The sequence below is a fragment of the Geospiza fortis genome, unplaced genomic scaffold (genome assembly GCF_000277835.1).
Source record: "Geospiza fortis unplaced genomic scaffold, GeoFor_1.0 scaffold130, whole genome shotgun sequence".
Classification (NCBI taxonomy): domain Eukaryota; kingdom Metazoa; phylum Chordata; class Aves; order Passeriformes; family Thraupidae; genus Geospiza; species Geospiza fortis.
The window spans coordinates 10,021,309-10,043,534 of NW_005054300.1; the positions used below are offsets into that span (position 1 = coordinate 10,021,309).

The 22,226-nt window shown below is 44.1% G+C and overlaps 1 protein-coding gene across 3 annotated transcripts in view; it reads left to right on the top strand.

Annotated features, from left to right (window-relative positions):
* Nucleotides 1-22,226, top strand: part of ARHGAP22 (Rho GTPase activating protein 22) — a 57,653-nt gene that overhangs the window by 18,488 nt on the left and 16,939 nt on the right. For all 3 annotated transcript variants that reach the window (XM_031062337.1, XM_031062341.1, XM_031062344.1), the window contains exons 3-4: nucleotides 15,974-16,181; nucleotides 19,794-19,926. In XM_031062337.1, the coding sequence (XP_030918197.1) occupies nucleotides 15,974-16,181; nucleotides 19,794-19,926 (341 nt within the window). The remainder of the gene's footprint in view (nucleotides 1-15,973; nucleotides 16,182-19,793; nucleotides 19,927-22,226) is intronic.

Consider the following 22,226-nt stretch of genomic DNA (forward strand, 5'->3'; position numbering starts at 1 on the left):
CTGCTGAAATGAAGTTACTAGTTTTCCTGAATCTAGGGGGGAGAAACAATGACCTTGATGCACTAAGACCCAGTATTTGTAACTTTTGTCCTGGGTTTGGGGTCGTTTTGTTTTGTTTTGTTTTGTTTTGTTTCAAGTGACTCTTGAAATTTGGGTTCTCTGGGTAGCAGCACTTGGTTTGTCTGGAGGAGATACAATCTCTACTGATGCAATTCTTTCCAAGGTCCTTCTTCCACTTAGCAGAGAAGGTGTAGGTACAAAAGTTAGTGTCAGACCTGAGGTTACATGTGATGCTGTTGTGCTGTGGGCAGAAAAAGCCCTCTTTGCTAGTAGAAAACTGTACTACCAGAATTTCTGCTCAAACATGAGGATGTGCTTCTTTTGCTTCCCTTCTGAATCCCAGTCCACACTGAAGGGTCTTTTAGACTGAGGTCAGAGCAGATCCTCCGTCAGAAGTCTCAGACTCCCAGAGCTGGTATTTCTGTAGCTGTTTGTAGTTGATATTGTGGTGTGTGTATTTTATAACTTTGCAATGCACATTCAAGAAATACTCTGAGGAAGAAGGAGACATTCAGTCATGACAAAGGGTGCACTCTCTAGCAATAGCCATCTTTAGGGCATGATATTGCCAGCACTGCTCGTATCAGTGTAAATTTCCCTTCCTGTTTTGCTTGTGTTTTGTCCGTCTCTTGAAGCAGTTTCAAAACAAATATCTTCAAGTATTAAAATAATAAATAATTAAAAATCATAACATTTTAAAAACAGAAGCATGAGGATGGCATAAAGTTAGTGATGGATTTCCTGGGGTGTTTTTGTTTGTTTCTTTAAGGGACTAGTATTGTCCTGATTAATTGGCTAATTTTCTTTACCTTTGAATTTCTCTGCAAAGCAGTCAAATAATACTTCAGTCTTTTCTTTAAATGAGGCAGATCCCTTACTTTGATTCCAGGAACTGGAGCTTTATGAGGCATCAAAAAATATTAAATAATGAGAATGTGGAAGCAAGGCAGCACAGGGGAGATTAGTGCAGGGGGGAATACAGGATCTTCTGCTTGTTGCTATTTTCACATCCTGCAGACTTGATGTGGTTCAGTGATCAAAGTCAGTAAAGGCTGCTCTGGCTGTTGGTGAGAGCCAGCTTAAGCACTTAGATGACAAGCAATGGAGTTTGCAGAGTTGGAAAGAATTGCAGTTGTGCATCTATGTTTTTTCTCTAACTGTGGATAAAAACTGGCCAAAGACATGGGTACACACGGGGCAGTCAGTCTAGCCTGAACTCTCTGCCCTAATGCTCAAATGCATCAGCCTAAAGCTAGCTTGACTGTGCCTGCTTTGCAGTCCAAGCTGCAAGAGCAGATCCTTACATTGTGGCCACTTTTCTGAGCTGGTCAAGTGCCAGCTACTGTCAGGAGGGGTCTTCTACCCCCCAGCAGCTGTGTCCCACCACGCTGCCTTCTGCTGACACTGGTGCTGTGCGTTGTGCTGTAGGAAATGACCTGGCAGAAAATAAAAGGTGGGGAGGATGAATTTGTAGGTAGGTTGATTCCTTGGCCCTGCCAACCATGCAGCTGCAGCACCAGTAATTCCACTGGGGAGACACGGTGGCATGGAGAGGGGCAGGCTTCTTCATTCTGCCTGCAACCCACACATAAATTGGCTTAAAGAAACCACAGAGCTGCGTCCTCAGTTTCTTTGCACTTCAGAAAGAATACGTAGGAATGCCAGTGACTGGGAAACAGTAAAGATATTCAAACTGTTGCTCCCAAATGTTTTTTAACCAGTTTGGGAAAATGATCAAACTCACATCTTCTCCATCATAATCAGAGCAGGACAGTTTCTCTGAGTGAAATTCCAGCCTAACTCAAATGTGGGAGGACAATAAACATAGCTGTCTCTGCTTTAATGGAATAATTTGAACTCTGCTTTGCCACCACCACTAATTTGAGAGCCAAGTCTTATCTATCAATGCTTTTTAATATATTAAGCTAAAGGGAGGAGTTAAAAAGCAGGCTTTATTATTAATATGCAAATATCCAGCCCTGCAGAAGGTTGATACGGCGTAAAAATGAATTATGCCAAGATAAAAGGAGTGGCTTAACCACACTTTAATCTTTGCTGATGTATTGAAGAAACATAAATAAAAAAGTGTTGAGGATACCTTCTTATGTTGATGAGGGCATATGAACTGTGCTTAAAGGTGAACAGCAAAGGCTTCTTAAAATAAAACAGAAAACTCCCCAAAGCAGCTGAGGTTCACAAATTACTGATAGAAGACACAGTCAGGTTTAAAAGCCGTATAGAATTTGTTCTTTGAAATACGCTTCAAATGTGGCCTTAAAATAAAATTGTAGAGATCCTAAGTCTTTTGAAGAAGAGCTGTCTTGTTTATAGGGAAAATAATCTCTAACAAGTTTCCTTGAGTTTCAGGCTCCTGAATTCTTGAGTCTAGTACATCTCATTTAGAGCAGATGATTGTGTAAACTGAGATTTGAGAGTACTCCATACATTTTGATTGTCTTTAAAAAAGAGTTTGTCACAGTGACTTGATAAAAGTGAGTTTTGGAGCACATTCTGAAAGAGGGTGATTGAAATGGTTTTCTATGATCCTTCATACCTCTGTGACAAATTTTGCTTCATGCTTGTACCACTAAAAGCTTATCTGCAGAGTCCTTCTGTGTCCTACAGTCGTGCTGTTCAGTGAGTGCTCATTATGTCAAGTAGCAGGGCCACAGTGCTAAATCAAAGGGTTTGTGGCCATAGGCTTGGGTGAGAGTGACCCTGCTCTTGCTCTCCCAAGCTGGATTGGAAGTTTTTGATGTAGCTCGGGGAGAGAGGAGGTCTTGGTCTGTACAAGTGTGGTGGGACTGTACTTCTAGTCTGAGGAGGTACAGCTGCTGCAAAGTTCCTTTCTGTGTGCCTTCCTCATTTCTGTCTTACATCAGCTGTAAAGCAGAGTTTGTCTAGGACTGAATTTCTGGCCATGAGACACAAAACCTAAACTTTTTGGTGCCTGAGTTGAATGCCAGGTGGTAGAATTCTCTCACAGCTCAGCACAGCATGGGGACAGAATCATTCTGCGTTAATCTTGATTTACGTTTGTGTTTGTTTTCTTCTGTTTACATATTCTGTCTTGCCATGAGCAGTTCCTTGCTTCTCCGCCAGAAATATATGTCTCAGCCCCTTTCTTTCTCCACTACTTTATCCTAATTTCTCCTCCTCCTCATCCCAAGCTTTCATCAGTTACTTGTGATGGAGGGGAGGTGAAGCAGTTGGAAGGGATGTGTTTTCCCTCAGGCAAACATGAAGAGCTTTACCCTGCGACAAAGTAATTGTGTTGCCAGAGCTTCATGAATAGTTTTCTATTCAGGAGGAATAGTCACTGTAAAACTGGTGGGGTCTGAAGAAATGTCCACTGAGGAAGCTGTTCTACTGTCATTAATTCCAAACACCTTTCCCATATAGATAAACCATGATGTGTGGATTCTTATCCTTCTGCCAGCAAAGTTTGGGGTTTTTTGGGAACCAGGACCGTGTGAAATTGTCTTGTATTAGACAAGAGGAGAGCTTGTATTAGACAAGGGGAGAGCTGAAAGATGTGGGACAAGGTGTCTAAGGTGTAATTTAATTCCTGGCTCCACGTCCTAATTGGTGATGGAAGATTAACCCTGCATAGGGCTAATTAGGGATCCTGCTTTTGATGAGTAAATATCTTTGAGATAACATCTGCATGAGAACAAACATGACTGTTTTGAAGGGTCAGATATTGATATTCCATGCATATCCACGAGGATGCCAAGCTATTTAGGAGCTAGGGTACAACATTAAGTTTTGGGAGTATTTAGTTCTAATTTTTCCACCTGTAAGATGGGAATTTTCCAGTAAGAGCAGCATAAACCTAGAGCCATGTCAGTGGATTTAAGATGCTAAAATACCACTGAAGAGGTAATGAAGAGGAGGAGGGAATTGGCTTCTGTTATTTTCCCAGTCTGAAGACAAAGAGGTGATTTCTACTCCCTTGTTTGCAGGGTCCCACAGAGTGACAGCCTCAAGTAGGATTCCTGACTGGGTCAGGAGGAGCCCCTCAGGAGGTGTCAGGGCGGGCTCCCCCTGGGCAGGCTGCCCCAGGTGTGTGGGGAGTGGCACTGGGTGTTTGTTGTGCCCGATACCTGCTGTTATCTCTGCACCCAGATAGCTGGCGCCTGCTGCAGCTTATCAGTGTTTGCTCCTGCTGCTGGCTAATGCTGGGAGATGGGCCCAGCCAGGGGAAGAGGAAGAGCAGCATGATGGGGGTTATGAGGTCAGTATCTGCCCAGGACTAGGGGATGCCTGAGTCAGCTCAGATGTGAGGAGGTGCTGGGTTAGCCTTGCCCCCAGGCAAAAGTGTCACAAATGGTATACAAATGGTAGATATGGAAACTAAGATAGAGTAACTAAAGTAAGCTGGGAGTGGATCTTGCTGCCAGAACTGTTTACAACAAAGAATGTTTTAAGACCTGTTTCTGAGGCCTGATTAAGTTTTTTTTGGTTTTTTGTTGGTTTGTTTTGTTTTGTTTTTTGGGTTTTTTTTGTTTGTGTTTTATTTTATGTATCTCTGTCAGATATATCTGGGGCTTCTATTACTGCTTTATGACCAACATATTTTACCATCCTGTTACAGCCTTGAGGTAGGGAAACACAGTTGTCCTCATTTTTTGTTAAGGAGGGATCTGAAATATTGAGCAATCAGATGACTTGCCTGAGGTGACAATGACTGTAAAAGAACCACTCTGATGGCATCGTTCTGCAAGGCCCATAGAAACATTCCACCCATGGACCTTGACTACAGGGATGTGTTTGGAAGAATGCCATGGGGTACTCTCCCTGAAGAGAAGAGGGAACCAGGAGATCTTGTGGATTTTCAAGGGTTGCTTCCTTCAATCTCAAGAATCCTCTTCCTTGTGCAGGAAACCAAGCAAAGGTGGCAGAGGTTTGCATGGTTGAACAAGATGCTTGTGACAAAACTCATTAGCTAAAAAGGAAGCACAGAAGTGGAAACAGGGACAGGTGACCTAATAGGAGGAATACAGAGAAATTCCTGAGTGTGCAGGAGTGGACTTAGGAAGGCTAAAGCAATCTGGAGTTGGATCTGACACGGGATGTGTAGGGCAGTGCTGGGGCCAGGACTGTTTAACAGCTTTGATAATGACCTGGATAATGGGACAGAGTACACCCTCAGCAAGCTTGCAGATGATATTGGGAGGAGTGATTGGTGCATCAGATGATTGTGACATCATTTAGAGGGGTCCCAACAGGCTAAAGGAAGGAATGAACAGGAACCTGATGAAGTTCAGCAGAGAGTAATGCAAAGTCCTGCACCTACAGATGATGAACATAGGCAACAGCACTCATGGGGAGCTGACTGACTGGAAAGCAGCTTTGCAGAGAAGACCTGGGATGTTCTTGAACAAGTTGAACATGAGCCAGCAATGCACCCTTGTGGCCAGCAAATTCCTGGGCTGCTTTAGGAAGAGCATTGCAAGCAGGTTCAGAGAGGTGAGCCTTCACCTCAGCACTAGTAATTCAACATCTTTTGTTCTTTGTCCGGTTCTTGTCTGCCTGGGACTAGAAGGCCATGGGATCACTGGAGTGAGTTAAGTGAGAGGTCACTAAAATGATTAAAGGATTGTGCAAGAAAATGCTTAGAGAAGCTGAGGAGGCCTGGATTGTTTAGCCTGAAGAAGAGAAGGGTCAGAATGGTTCTTATCAAGAATGGTGTATAGTGTGTAAATATTTGATGGAAAAGTCTAAAACTAGAATTAAAACTAAAGCATGTCAAGGTGTTCCTTACTGACTTTTAAAGATCTTACTTTTAGAAGTCAGACCCTGCTCCCCTGTTCCTTGCATGTGTTTCACCTCTAAAGCTGCTGGCCCAAGACTCTCAGTGATGGTCACTGCTAGTGCCCAGGCTGGTCTGGGCTCTGCATGGAGATTGTGCAGTAGCTTGGTCATCCCAAGTGCTGTATCAGAGCTTATTGAAGGTTAGAGACTGGCTGAGGCATTTCTGATGAAGTTTGATTTGGATAAACATCCATGAGTTTGGTGTTCATCCTGTCTGCATCTCAATGAATGACTGTGCTTAGGTTATCAGCCCTGGGATATGGGGAGGCTTGGGATATGGAAAAGCTTCAGTGTATAAGAAAGCCATGTCTGGCTTTCTGAATGGATAAAAGTGCCTAATGTGCTAAATGTTGGCTGTGAATCTGGATCTCAGTCCCTGCCAGGTTCCAGGATGGCCAGAAATCCACGTGAGTAATTTTATTCCACACTAGAGGTTTCAGACTCCATGATCCCTTCGTTTGAACCCACAGCTGGGATCCATCTCTACTGAGATAAGACACTGGTAGCAACAATTACATTATGTCATAACTATTTTTTACTTACCAACACCCAGAAGGTTTGTAAAGCTTTTCTGTGCAGTGGGGGCATCAACAAGCAGCACCACTTGAAAGAGGTGGCCTGCTGATCGAGTGCTTTCTACAGACATAGCTTCAGTCATATAGAAGCTGTCTTTTAAACATAGAGAGACATATGGAAGAGTTAATAAGTAAAAAATTGTGTAGAATATGATCTTAGGATGTGGGAAGAAAGAAGTCCAGGGCACATTGGTCCAGATCACTGCTTGATTAAAGGCATTTTTTGCTGCTCTTGCTGTTTTGTTCTCTAAATGTTCTTGCCTTTCTTTAGAGAGAAATAGAGCAATAAACACAGGGGGTTGGCTCTGGGTTCAGAATGCTGTGGTTAAGTGATGTTTAGGTCTGTTTATCATCTTTTCTCTGTGAGCACAGTTACAATCCCAGTTTGGAGCATAAACTGGTCAGTCCATCACTGGGTAATTTACAGTGCTGCTTAGTCAGTTCTGTTCCTGGCATATTTTAGAGAGATGGGAAGGCACATCACACAGGTTAAGAAGAATCTTCTGTGGTAGAAAGGTGAGCATAGCTATTTGCAAATCTTTAACCCAGAGTGAACTGTTTTATCAGTCAGTAAACAGAAGCCTGTTTACCCTCAAAAGATTTAATTTCCCCAGTAAGGGCTGAGACCCCAGCACAGAGCTGGTGAGGGTGTGGGGACATAATTTTGGTCAGGAAAGAATCTGACCAAAGTGCTTGGAGAGGGAGGAAATGGGAAAATGTCTGTACAGAAGACATTAGTGCTGAAGTTTTTCCTGCTGGGTTCAGCTCTATGATCACCTCTAACCAGTTCACTGCCAGTTTCAGCAGATAAAAGATGTTCAAGTGCCCAGGTTTACCTGGGTTAAAAAATGAGTCTGTACAAAGTTCAACCTTCTTGTAAAATAGGGAACTTCAGCTATGGCTCTAACTTTGATACTAGGCCCTTCCTGTACAAATAGAGCAATTTCCTAGATTTGAGATCCCTCAGATCTACTTGAGTGTACCTGTATATTAGCTAATCCTCTAATCCAGCATCTAAAAATACACACACCCCATGGGCACTTGCTGGAGCTGTGCAAGCCAAGAAGTTTGCTCACAGTCAGAGATGAGGAGAAATCCTCTGAGTTCATGCAGGTTCACCACTCGTGTCTGTTGCAACCAGACCCAAGATTGAATTTCACCCGAGTTAGATGCCAAGCCTGAAACATACCTGGATTTTCAGAGGTTGTGTGAGCTGTAGTGAGCTTTCCAGCCAATCTCGAGGCTTGTAGTGATGTGTAAAGGCAGGATGCTTTCTTCTGTTCTGGTACCTGCAACAGAATACTACAGCAGGGCTAGCTCAGGAGAGCAGGGCTGCGGCTCTCCCTGCAATGACACTGGGAAAGAACACCACCAGCTCCCCAGCAACAAGTTCATGGGAGATGTAATGTCTGAACAATTGTATAAACCTAAGTTGTTTCTTAGAAGATGAGAGCTGCTAAACTTTTCTGCAGTTAAAAAACTTCATACCAGTGTGGGGAGTTCAGTCTCCATTACCCATTCTTTCCTTGGCATATGTGTATAGGGAGATCTCCAGGTGGAAGTTTTCATGATATACGCAATGTGGCAAATTCTTTGGATTATATTACTACAATTGTAGAATCAAATATACTTCTGGATCCTGCAGCCCCTGCAGTCCAGTGATTATGTGTGAACCTTGGATTTCATTTTTGACAAATGTGGTTAACAGAGAAAGCAGGATCCAAGTGTGACGTGCAAATTCAAAACACAGAAGAAAAATTATGTGTATATATATATATATAGTGATTTTTATTCCAGCCTCATCATATTCTGTAGTCTAAGTCATGAATTTTAACCCCATGTTTTTAAAAGGTTTGAGAGTTTCATCTAAGACAGGTGCTACTTGAGGAGTGTGTAGCACAGTGTTGCTGTCAGAGGACACCTATAGCTGCAGTTACCTTGTGCAGGGAACAGCACTGAAGTTGCTGCCATTTTCTGCTTCAGTTCTGATGCTTATGTGAGCGAACGTGTGCTCCAGATTTTTTCTCTCACCAGAGAGCTGTGTTTGCTCTTTGGAGAAGAGTTTGCATCAGCTTCATCATCTCACAGCATTGTAAGTTCTGCTGAAGTCTGATCATGCTTTAGTCATGCTGTGTCCTTGGCCACAGAAGGGCTGTGAATTTCACAGATTAATTATACTTTGGGTATAACAATATCCATGTTAAACAGCATGACTTTCTATTTCATTGGATACCTCCTGTGTTCTAAGAGATGGAAAACAGCAGTGGAGAAGTGAATGGAAGAATAAAAGTCTGCATTTGTTATCTTCTGTGCTTCCATCCCAAACACTGAGTCCTAAGCTCCATAATGTTATTAGCAGATGTGGCACAATTGGAGGTGTTATTCCAGGAAATAGTGCCAGAGATTCTGGTGGCATCTCAGCTGTTTAAAAGCAGATTTGTTCTGCTTACCAGTTAGCATTGTGGGCAGGCTCTCCCTAACCTGCAGCCTGCTGTGTTCACCACAAGGGAAGAGGGGATAATAAAAGGGTGAAGAATACTGAGGACCTCATTTGTACCTTGGGTTTAAGGATTTCCATCACTCTCTAAGTGTGCTTTAAATACTGTCTGGTGTATTGACTGACCTTCTGGTGTCTAGCTGTGCAGAACCACGCTCCTCAGGGTATACCTTATGTAGCTAAGGAATACCTTACTATCTTGCCAGTCATAGAATATTTGAGTTGGAAGGGACTCACTAGGATCATCAAAGTCCCAGCTTCTGGCCCTGCCCATGACAGCTCTAAGAATCACACCATGTTCAAGAACTGAAGCTTTTGATCCTGGTACTGCCTTCACTCATGGTGAGAAGCACCCTATTCTTCAGGAGTGGGCAAGGGGTGAGCCACTAAGTTCGGGTGAATGTGCTCTATATAGTGACCACAGACATTTTAACAGCCAAAGCAGATGAGCAGCTTCAGAGAGAGCTTTTTTGTTGCTTTTTCTTTTCCTGCAGAGGGAGAAGTTTTCTCTAACTTAGCTAATAGTGATAAAATTGCTCAGAAGCCTGGTGCAAGGGTTTTGCATGGTGACTGCTGCAGATCTGCAGTCACATGAGTGCATTTTGTGAATGGAGCGGTGGCCTGACCTCTGTATAACTGCACAGGGCATTGCATGGTAAGCGTTTTTGCTAATGACAGGCTTCTTACCCTGAGAGAGAGAGCTGGGCGGGGTGAGTGTTTTCCTGCAAGTCAAATGCCTGGGTATTGATTCACATGCAGGCAGTCGTAGTCCCGTCCTCTACCAGTTATTCAACTGAGCTATTAGTTCAGGCAACTTCTCTGTAAAGAGCTAAAGCAGAGGCAGTAAGCGCCAAAAAACCTGCGCAGGTCAAGGAGCGTAGCTTTTCCTAAGCTTTTTTAGACTTTCCAGCACGTCCCAGAGCTGTGGAGGCACTCTCAGAGCATGCTGAGGCTACTGTGGGGAAATGCTCCCCTCCAAAACTAGGTTTCTGCTTCTGTTGCTTTGAAAGCAGATGGGAGGCCAGACCAGGGCACCAGTTTGCCTGCAGCACAGTAATATTGCCTGTATCAGGAAGGATCCAAAGTGTGGCATGCAGACAGCAACTGTTGCTCAGCTTTTCCAGCTATCTGGAATAGATCTGACAAGCAATTAGAGCATGAATATATTACAGAGCCGATGGGGGATGCCTTTGTTAAAACTTGTGACCCATACTTAGCTGCTGTTTACATTGGCGGCTGCTACGAGGGTGGGCAAGACCCTACCTGCCTGTCTTTCTCCTCTCCCCTTCCCCGCGCGGAGCGAGCCGGGCAGCTCTGCAGCTCATTGGATATTTCAAATGCTTTCTGCACAAGTCATAATTAATGCCGAGTTGTGGAGCTAAGACCAGATGTGCTGCCGAGATTATCTCCCAGGGCAGATCGGCTGCTCTGTGCTCTGTAGCGCTGGGTGAATGGAAAGCTGCCAGTGCTGGGACTCAGAATGTGTCTGATGCCTGAAGTCAGGACTTTCTTTCTCTGCCGCTCCTGCTGTCTGACACTGCCTGGTTTCTGCTTGAAGCTCAGCGCCTGTCATGTAGCGGAGTGCTGCACAAGAACCAGAGGTATGAGATGATTTTCCAGAGTTTAGATTTGTTATGGTTTTCTTTTGCTAGAGGAAAAGCAAATATTTAAGTGTAGCCTTAGACAGAGGCTTAGATCTAAAATAGGAGCTGACTTTTCAAAGGGGGAAGGAGTGGGAAGGACACAGTCTGTGGCCAAAAATACTACTGGATACCAAGGTAGCATGTGAAGATAGTTCTGGGGAGAGGTGTTCTCTTTCATATGTACAGAATACTTGAATGGATGTATGTAGATGAGAGCAATTAGCTTCTAGTATATGGACACTGCTTTTTTTGGGAACGGGGTCAGAAGACACCAAGTTGTACCACAGACTCATTTGTGTGACTGGGCAAGTTATGTTGTCAATTTTTCTTGATTCCTAGTTGTCTTTTGCCTCCTTTCTTTCCCCCCTATTCTTGCATTCAATTGTTTAGTTGTTCAGGACTATCTGTTTTAGTACACACGGCTCCTACCATGAAGCTCCTTTTTCTGTTGCTGCTGCAGTAATTCACATAGTCTGTGCTTGGGTGGGCTAGGGGAGGGGGAAACAAGTTAAAGATTTGTGTGTGTTTTGTGCTGTGGAAACACACGCATTTCTGAATGTCTGCCCGTGATTTCTTCTCAGTGCTTTCATGTGTGAGAGGGACAGATAAATGGGAACTTGAGCATGAAAGTGGGAAGGTAAAAGCAGGCACTTACCTGTGCAGGTGAGCACGTACACAATCTTTATATGCATAAACTGCCTGTCTGTGAGGCACCACATGCGTGCGCGGGTGTATGTGCTGTTGTGGAGCAGCATCCAGGTGTAAGCCTGATTATCTTCCCACACATCTTTTAACGTGTGTGGAATAAGCTGCACATACAGCTGACGCAGATGTGCCTGGACTTTTCACACTTTAAGCAGATGCGGAGTCCTTAGTCCTCCGTATGAAGAAAATCTACTCAAAAACTGACTTTATCTCTGGCTTTAGTTTATTTTGGTTGAACTCAGAGCCTATGATGAGGAAAAATGTAGCAGAGAGCATATATTTTCCTGCCCACTGCATGTCTGGACAGCATAGCTGAATGTATAGGCTTTGTATGCCTGGAGCTGGTGGGTGAGCTGTTCAGGCCAGGACAGAGAGCCTGTCTGTGTCTTAGTCAGTACATCATTCCTGGCTTGCTTTTTCCACAAAGAGTCACCTAAATCTTTAAAGAACAGAGGCAGCTTGTTGGAGTAGAGGAAAGAAATTCTGTAGCTCTGCTAGCTCATTTTTTTAGTATCTCTTGAATCTTTCTGAGATTAAGGATGTGGTTCCAGGCATGCTGGAGTTTTCTTCTGCTTTGAAATCAAACAAAAGGGCCTAGCTACAGATAAGGGTATGACAAGGAAAGTTAACCCTTAGGTTGCTAGTAAATTTTGGCTTTATTTCCAGCTTAACACTGTCTGGAGTGTGACTAGATGGCACTGGCTCCCCTTCTTTAGAATGAAGAAAAAGACTTTAATGTCTTCCAGCGGGATCATCAAATGGAGTGAAGCTCTGCCAAGTTCAGTCTGAGCTGCAGGGCCCAGTGATTAAAAACAGGCCTGTGCCTTGAGGAGCCGGCAGATGAGGCTGTGTGTGACTGGCTCCACATTGCTTCTCCTTGCGAGGCAGGGCAGTCCCTGTCCAAACTGGAGATGTTGTCATGTACTGGGAGTTTCAGGCACATTTAACTACATCACTTTTACAGGCTCTGAGACCTGACAGAAATGAGATGAATGATACAGAGCCACAGAACCCCAGTTCTGCAGTTTGCCCTGTGTGGCACTGGGAGACTGAAGTAGGCACATCTGCTAAGCCTGTTGCCAGTGTGACTGAGAGGGTCCAAGTGATAATTCTCCCAAACTTCATCAAGCAGATGCCCAGATAGCAAGCCTGGAACTGTCAGTATCTCAGACTTCTCTTTGACAGAACCTTTCCAGCTCCACTCTACAAATAGTTTTTAGATTGCTCTTTCTATGTATCTTAACACTATTTTTCTTTTCTAAGCCATTGACAAGTTCTGCAGCCACTGCACAAATGAGCAATTTCTCCAAGGCCAACTTTTCAGTCCCACTAACTGCAACTCTTGTGCTTCTTCTCTCTTAACACCAACCATAATGCTCTTACTGCCAAAAGACTCAGCCTGGGTGCCGTCATCCTTCTGAGCAGCATCTCTGGTGGCCCTTGCTTATGGCTCAGCAAAAAAGAAACTAGGATAGAGAGAAAGAAAAAGCATGGAGCTGCAGTGTAACTGAAAAATGTAACAAAGGGAAAGTCGCAGTTAGCAAAAGACTTATCTTGGGTCAATTATTTTGTCTCAGCAATGTTTGGTGATCCTTTCTAATGCTTCCCTGGAAAATTAGGGTTCAATTTCAAGGGAGAATGAAAGGCATAGATCTGCTACTGGAGTTGGGTTGGAGTGGGGCTGCCAAAGCTGGGTGGGAGGCAGCTGAGAGAGAGCTGGACTGCAAGACGTCTTTCACCCCAGCAATGACGTGAGTCCTCTTCCCACCAAAAATTACCTATACAGACTGTGTGATCTCACTAGAACAGCCCTTCAGCAGACACTATCACACAAGAAGAAACCCATGTTTGTGCCAGCTCCTTTCATTCATCCTGTGATAGGTAGATCATCTTCTTCCTCGGTCATGGTTGTTTCATGCCTGGTTTTTCTTGTTACTTATTTGTAAAGGGAGGTGAAGAATATTGCAGTATAAGAATATTTCAATGCCTTTTTTTCCTCCAAAGACTGTTGTTTTCATCAAGGAGAAAAGTGTTACTGACCTTAGTATGTGAGGAGCAAAGATGGGAAGCCCAGCATCTGCCTGTGCAGGAGACACCTACAGTGATGGTGATACTGTGTTTGTGAAGGGTCCATCTGCTGCTCCATCTGAGTCTCAAAGGAGATCACCTTTCTATCTCTTAGCATCACATTCCTTAACCTCTGTGTTGGTGGTCTCTATTTCACTGTAGTCCTCTTGTCTTGCTGAGAAGTCACTCACTGTAGATTGTACCTGCAGAAAGCTATTGCTGTTGTGATCCATGTTGACCGTGAAGGCAAGGACTGATGCTGCCTGAAATGCATTAGAGATGCTGCTGATCACACACCAGTCAAGGCTGGGGAAAAGTAGATTCTCTTCAGTGGAGATTATGCATGCACTTGTTCTGCCTGTGCTTGCTTATGTGTGACAATGCCTTTGTCCTTGATCTGAGTGAGGTGTAGAACATCAGAACATGAGCTTAGAGAAGAGCATTGTACATGTGCCCTACGCCTGCAGAATGCGGAGCATTTACCTCTCTTTCCCAGAGTTTTCTCTAGACAGACCCATTAGGAAACAGATTCAGCAAGTAGGGATTGAGAAAAGAGGGCTGCTATTGCCCTGACGCGTGCCACGTCCTGACCTCCCTGAATTTATATGTCTTACATCTGGAAAAGTGGACATGTATCATTTTAAGGAAATAGATATGCCCCATCATGACAGCAGGGATTACGTGATGGGATTATAAAGCAATCCATGCAAAACCAGAAAGAGATTCTCTTTCCTAGAAACTGACTTCAGAGGCACCCAACTCAGTGAAAACTCAGAGAGTAGAAATAAGAACTAGTAAAACCTTTACTCTGCAATAAACCCAACATATACAGTGATAAAGATAAGTCACTCCCATGCTCCAGGGCATGCTCTCCTGCCAGGATGAGGGAATTTCCTTTGAGACTTTTCATGGCCCTCCAGCTTTGATACTGTAATGCAGTTGTGTAGGCTGTGGTGTAAGGAAAGTTTCTGTCTTCTGATGTGTAACAAACAGGCAAGGAAAGGAAATTGGGCTTCAGGATTCTTCTTGCAGCTTTCGTTCAGTGAGTTGAATCTGATAATGAAGGTTTGTTTCACTGAGGATTCAGAAGGCTTGCACTGAATATAGAAAGTGGTATGGTTTGACATGGTGTCTCCTATAAACAACAGTGATGGATGGTTAGGGAATGTCCTACCAGGAGTTACCAGGAGTTACTCTCATGAATGTAGCACTAAAAAAAAAAAGAGGAAGACATGGTCACTAGTGGGGGAAGGTAAGTGGAGCCTTCAGAAACAACCAAATTCCCTGGCCTGGTATGAGCACATATGTGCAAGTATTAAACACAGCTTCTGGCTATTGGGTGTGAAACAGTGTGACTCCAGTATTGCATGCTGCTTTTTTTTCTTTCAGACCTGAAGGTTTAACTGAATGCTGAATGAATGACTTAAGGATCCTTGATATCTATATAAAACTTCTTGTAGCTTTGAGAAATCCCTGAGTAGAATTTCCTACCTGTTCTGATCTGGTTTAATCTGAAATTCTGAGAGTAGATTCTGAAGTTCTGGGACTAGATTTTGGGACTCCCTCACTTACTGAATTTTTATTGCCAAAACATTATTAACTTGGATACTCTCTTCCCTTACTCCACCAAACATAGTTGGGTGCTAGAATTAGAGTTTCAGAACTCAACTCAGTGGCAGTCCTTTTAGATGGAGCAATCTTCTAGTAATAGGGATTGAACTAAGATCTCTGGCTTACGCAGCCTGAGCCCCTTCTGTGTTGCCAGAAAATCTGATGCCAGACAAGTGGCATTCAGCAGCTGGTATTGGCCAGGAACTCCATACTCTCCAGAGAAACAGACAGTGTTTCATACTTAATGATAAATGTCTACGGTAGATCTGACCAAAGAATTAACCTAGGCCAGTCTGATTTTACAGAATATGGTACTTCTGATATTTTCAAGATGCAAGAGGTACAGCACACACTTTTTAGTAGGAAGGGCAATGGATTTTGCATGATTTTTAATGTATTTTTTTTCATTTTAAATTTTCATTCAGCAAGTTTAATGAAAGAAATAGAAAGAGCCTGTCAGGATGGTGGAAGATTCTCACAATATCCAGTTTTAATGCTGACAGCTGTACTCTACTGTGTTAGCAATCCCTAGTGGGACTGCTGCCTGTTGGGCTGGCCAGCTGCAAACTAGTGGAGGGCAGCTGTGTGACAGCCTAAGCAGTGGGTGCATGCAGCAAGGACATGTGCCCCATAAAGTCAATGTAGCCTTTGTTGTGGTCTTCTTGGGATGGGACCTGCAGTGAAAGTATAATTACTTAATCTAAATCCAGCACAGCTGTGGGTAACCATAAACACAACCTTAAGCCCACCTTCCTTGTGTATGATACAAACCAGCTTAGGGCAGAGAGCAGTTTGAAGCACTGTTAAGCAGAAAAAAAAAAAAAAATCATCATGCAATTCTTGTTTTTAAAAATAGCTTTATTCCTCAGAGTCGGTTAGAAACCGGACCCTCACAAGGCTGCCCCCTGCATGTGAGCGCTTCCCTCCCTGTGTGCCCCCAGCAGGAGCTCAGGCAGGGTTGGGCTGACCCGCAGGTGTCTCTCTCGCTCTGGCGGCAGGGATCTTCGGGCAGCGCCTGGAGGACACGGTGCAGTACGAGCGGCGCTATGGGCAGCGCCTGGCCCCGCTGCTGGTGGAGCAGTGCGTGGACTTCATCCGCGAGCGAGGCCTCACCGAGGAGGGGCTCTTCCGCATGCCTGGGCAGGCCAACCTCGTCAAAGATCTGCAGGACTCTTTTGACTGTGGAGAGAAACCCCTTTTTGACAGGTGAGTTGACAGCACCACATTCAGGCTGGTGTATGTGTGACATGTAAAATCTGCCAGGAATGTCCATGCAGTGGCAATCCTAGCTTGCATGTTCTCATGTTCTTTCCACACCATCATTCTCTCTGTTGAAAGTGCTGATGGAGCTTTCTCCCGCATGGTGGTGGGTGTGAAGGCCTTTATTCAGCTCAGTGGTGGAGCAGAGCTCATTGGTCTGTGTGGGGCTCCTCCAGTGTTTCAGCTTAGCAAGTATTGAATGAAAAGCATTGCTAGATTTGGGTGCAGCAAACTGAGAGGTTGGTGGGATCCCATCAGAGAAATGGGTGTGACAGAGGTGAACTAGGTGATGTACTGCTTTCAGATGTTGCATTCTCCCAGCAGATCTGCCTGGAGCAATATCTTGACTCTTCCTTTGTCACCAGGTTTCAGAATAGTCACCACCATCTGACATGTTTTACCTGGCCTTTATGCCAGCAGCTGTTTTGTAGATGCTCAGTTTAATATTGGTTCCCATGGGAGGAGTGCCAGCCCTGTCTCTGGGTGCTCCATCCAAGGGCAGCAAGGCAAGGGCAGCTCTCAGCTGTGCTGTCTCTACATTGGCCCTCAGGCAGTCAGATGATCAGAAAGATGAATGCTGTCAAGGCCTTCCAGCCAACAGCTGTCCTTACCCTGTAACTAACATTTCATCCACTCTCTCATAAGTACATCCTGCCTGGAGTGAAGGTCAGCATTGTGCAAAGCTTAATAGCCCTTTGTGAAATAGGGCTTGAGCCTAACAGAGATCTTGACCTTCAGGGATATTTGGATCCAAGGGTGTTGTGTAGGTGTGGTCTGATCTCTATCACAGGTCCATAAATGAGATCAGATCTGGGATCTTGTCTTGGAAGCCTGGCACCATTTCTTGCTGGTACTCACTAGCCCAGATTTTCCAGGTGATGCCCGTGGCATCTGGTGTATTACCAGCACATTAGCCTTGCTTCCCCTGGACCTGCAGCCAGTCTCAACCTTGCCAATCCCTTCCTTTCCCTGCCTACCACTGCAGGAAGAGCTAGCAGTGTCTCCTGCGTGGGCAGAAACAGTGTTTGGTCTCATCTTGGGAAGTATATCTTCAGAGTTTATTTGGAACATTCTTCTAATTCTTCCCTTCCCTCAGCTTCCCAGACCACCCATCCTCCTTTCTTTGATTCCTAACCACAAACAGCATTTGCTCCCTAAATGGAAGTGTCAAACATTTAGAAATATTTTCATGAAAAAATAAGTTTGAAATCATCAAATTTTCTCAGTTAATTTTTTCTTAAACAAAACCTTTGTGTTTTTAACTGAATGTCTGGGTGTTCTAGTTCAGAATTAGAATTATCTTAATTCAGTGCTTACACTGTGGAACAGGAGTATCTACAGGAGGAATTAATTAGAAGTGAAAGTTTCAAGTTTTACTTTAGCCTTATCTAACTTCTTTGTTATGTGGATAAACCAAGCCTCCACACAGCATTTTTAAAGCAAAATACAATTGTACAATGGTTTGGATTGGAAGGGATCCTAAAGTTCATCTCCTTCAAACCCCTTGCCATGGGCAGGATCGCCTTCCACTAGATCAGGTTGCTCAGAGCCCATTCAACCTGGCTTTGAACACTTCCAGGGATGGGGCATCCACAGCAACCTTTTGCAGTGCCTTAGCCCAGCTCAGGTGCAGAAAGCACATTTATTTCCACAGGTATTTGCACTGGCTAAACAGATCAGTGCTAAGTTTCCCCTTTGAGAGAGGCACTGAGGAGCTCCAGGAAGGGATGCCTGCCTTGTGGGTAGTCAGTGTGGAATGCAGCAACGAAGAGTTCAGTGCACAATCAAAGGAAGCAAGCCTGGAGTACCCAGATAGTGGAAAATTGAGGGTGTCCCAGTTGCTGCCTTTTGCTCTTTCCACCATGTCCCTATACAGTCTGTCTTACACATCTTTAGTCACAGAGAGCAGAAAGGGAGAGGCAGTGCCACTCTGGCTAAATGAAATGCTTCTCCTCCTAGCAACCATAATTTTCTCTATGTGTAACTACAATTTATCTCTGTATGGCCTGGGATACCTTGGCAGCAGAAGTGTGAAACCTTTATGCTTCTTTCCAAATCAGGTGCAGTGAAAGGAATATCCTTTCTTATTTCCCAGTTGCAGTCAGTGCTTTTAGACATCTTTTGTAACTACAGTGATATCCCAGGTGCTTATAGCCCACCTGCCCCATGATGGATCAAACCTCTGTGATGACTGACAATTAAAATATTTATTTTTAAAAGGCTTTCTTTTCCAATGTTCTTATGAAAGGCCAGGTGTTGCTGTTTTGGAAGCACCTATAGCAGTCTGCTCCTGGTGCACTTTCATGCCACTGGAAGTCTGGCTGTATTTCATATGGCATCGTGGATGAAACAGTTATTGCAGCCAGTGACCCTGGAGCTCTGTCAGATCCACCATCAATGCCTGAAACTCCGCACTAAAGGAAAAAAAGAATAAGGGTACTGATCTCATTTGTAAAACACTATAATCAGCTGAAGAAAGCCACTGTGTGAAATTCTGAAATTCTTAAATATGACGGAGCTGTTTAATAGGAATAGCATGAGCAGGATTAGGAGTACGTGGTATCTGCTGACAGTTTCCTGTTGTAGTTTTCCCAGTTTACTTTTAGCTGTGTGTTCCAAAAAAGAAACATACTAAAAAGAAGAGATTCAGCTTTTGGAAAGAAGGATTTGAAGCTCTCTTGCCCCATGTTCACTGATATGTTTTTCTCAGAATTCTTTAAAGACAGGGTATTGGTGGGTAGGGAGGAGCTGGTGACAGAATCTGTTTAGACTTCAACAGTCAAAACCTTTGAGGAGGTCATCTGCAATGATTAACAGTGTTGTAGCCCAGGAAAACTGGAATGAGGGAGAGATACCCCCATACACCAGAAGCTGGGTAGCTGGAAAGGGTTCATCATGGGATCTGATACCTCAACCCCAATTTCAAAGCAAAGAAGGAAGAAGAAGAAAACGAAGTTCCTGGACTGGGAGAGAAAATAAAAACTGATATCCTATCATAACAAATGGGCTAGGAAATTCCAGATACCACAAGCCAGGCAGCCATACCAAAAGGCAATAGAGGACCTGGAGGAAATACAGCTTCCTCCATTTTTAGTAAATGATTGAGCAGGGCACGTGGGAGCCCAGCCCATGAGCTGTGCATGTGTGCTGGCTGGGGAGAGTATTGGGGAGGATCAGTGAGAGACTTGGAGGTTATGTCTCACAGAGCAGGGATGCATCTGTTATCAGTGCTGTGTGATCACTGTGCACTTGCCTGGGCCATTCCTCACATTCCTGGTCCACATAGCAGAGGAACCACAGTGTCACCCTACCTTAAGCGGTATCATGGGCATATCCCTTCCACTGCCTGTGTTCCCTGAGGTGCATTTCTGTCTTGAGAGAATAGAGATTTCCCTTGTTCCCAGGCATAGCTTCCTGCCTAGTACCACTGACTAGGAAGAGCTTCCTTCCATGTGCCTACTTTGTCTCTAAGAGGGCCCTTGATGCACCCCCAACAAAAGGCATCAAGCTTTGGGGTAGTGTGGGTTTCTAAATCTCCTTCCCTGTTCTCTGTTGCAGCAACACAGATGTTCACACTGTGGCGTCCCTCCTGAAGCTTTACCTTCGAGAGCTGCCAGAGCCTGTCATCCCCTTTGCCAAATACGAAGACTTTCTTTCTTGTGGACAGCTACTCTCAAAAGATGAGGGAGAGGTCAGTGATCCTTCTAATCTGCCTCCTGAGAGGATGTTCCCAAGAATCAATGTAGTACAGGTTTTTTTCCTCATCTCTTCAAACTTGATTTAAATTAATAAAGTCCCTGGGAATATTTTCCTGAATTTTCCCAGAGCTGTGAATGGGGTGCTGTTATCACAGGCTGCTGCTTTAAAAAAAAAAGTCAGTCTTGTAGCCTGGTGCTTCTTTCTTCAGAGCAAAGCTCTTGCATAGCATAATTGGCAAGAGATGCAAGGTAGGAGGAAATCTAGGTTCCTTTCCCAGCTTTGCTGTTCACTCACTAATAAGCTGTATGAAGTCACTCCTTTTATCTGTGTTTTCTATTTTATATATCAGAACACTACACTCTCCTTCCCAAAGATTTTGGTGGATGAGACATTGATCAGTGCAAGGGTCTTTGTATTTCTTAGAGGAAAGGCATTTTGAGAAGGCAGGCTATGATATTATCCTAGAATGGAGGGGGGGAAATAATGCTATGAATACTTTGCCAGAACCTTCTTATGATGTTCTTCTCTTTGGTTTCCAGGCAAGGGAAAGGGCTGACAAAACCTGCCAAGTCTGTGGCAGTCATGGAGCAGGATCATTTGCAATGTTTGACTGATCTGTTTCATCCATATTGTGGGGCTCCCTTAGCCCTTTGCAGATTGCAAAGGCACATTAGATGTGGTCTGATGTGGGTGCCACCTCCTAGGACAGAAACTTAAAGAGGCTGTTCCTTGTGTCTTTTCTTTGCTAAAGAAGCCAAGGCCTCAGGGCTTGTAAGTTGTGGTCCCCAGTTCTGTCCCTTTTCTGTGTGTGGTCTTGTCTTTGACTCTGGCAGAATTTGTAAAAACTGTTGCTCACTGTGAGTCTGGGGTTCACTTTCAGTTCAAGTGGCAGAAGGCTCTGTGGAGATTGCCCTTTATGATGCCCACAGGAAGATGCTTGTTTGCATGCATCAAATGGATCGTATGTGGCAATATGTTTTTTATGGTTAAAAGGCAAATAACACTCAAATAATGTAACCTGTAGTCAACTGTGAGAAATCAAATTTCTGTGCATGACACAGCATGTTACCACACATGGATATGTACCGGCATTCTGGACACAGCCACATCAGGGTGCCAGTGCACTAGTGTTGTATTTTAGTGGGTAGAGGTGTGTGTCTACTCCCTCCAAAACTTGCTCATTTTCTGCCTTATCCTTAGTGAACTCAGGCATCTCTGCAGGGTGCTGTGTTACAGACCCCACAGCGGTTATTTCACAAGAAACTGCAGCATTTCAAAGGCAGTGGAGCTGGTTTGATTTTGGTTGTAAGATGTGCAGACTGGGAAGTTTTGGATCTATTAAGCACTATTGCACAAGAGTAGAGACACTGCCAAATTGGGCAAACATAATTGTACATCACTGCTCAGCTTATTAGCTATGTTGTTTGCCTGATTTTGTCTGCACAGGCTGCAGCAGTTTGGGAAGCAACATCTGCGTTAGCAAGGTCAGACTAAAATGACTTGTAGGGCAGAATTCTCTTTAGATTAGAAAGGCAATGGGGAGCACTAAGCAGCCAAAATGAGCACTTACAGAACACAGCACTGCTCATAGCACAGAGTTGTTTTGTTAAGGTGCTGTTGTAAACATAAGCAATTTTGGTTTTGTCAGGGAAACCTGGAACCTCAACGTGGGCTGTTTACCTTTTCAGAGAGGAAGGTGGAGTGCACACAGCAGGGGTGGAGAGGCTGTACGTGCACAGTAGCACGTGGAGCAGAATGCAGCACAAAGTCATGCCTAGCCTATGGGGCCTGACTCGCCTCCCACATGGAAAATCCCCCTGCTCACAAACGTGGTTTCAGTGAAACCATGATTTTTAACATGTAATGGTAAGCAGGGAATTTAAAAATCAAACTTCTGTTTTGTAAAGCTATTTTGAAACAAAATGCAGTTGTATTGGTTTAATTTGAAGTACTTTTTTCTTTTAATTTTTCACTTGAATGTTTTGAATGAGACTTTTGGACTCTTAGTATAATTTTTGTTTTGTATGGCCACCCTCACCTCACACCCAAAAAATCAGAATTGCCTACAGCAAAATAGCCTTTCAGATGAATTTGTGGGACCTCATGCTGCTACACTGGGACTATTGATAGAAATTATTGTGGTGATTATTAGCCTAGCTCCAGTACTGCCCTAAGTTTTTATTCAAATTGCTTTTCATCTTCATTCTGCCCCATCTGATGTCTGGTGTTTGAATGCAAACTGGGCTGTAACAGAGACCTTGAGTGGTGCTGAGACCTCCAGGTATTTCAGCA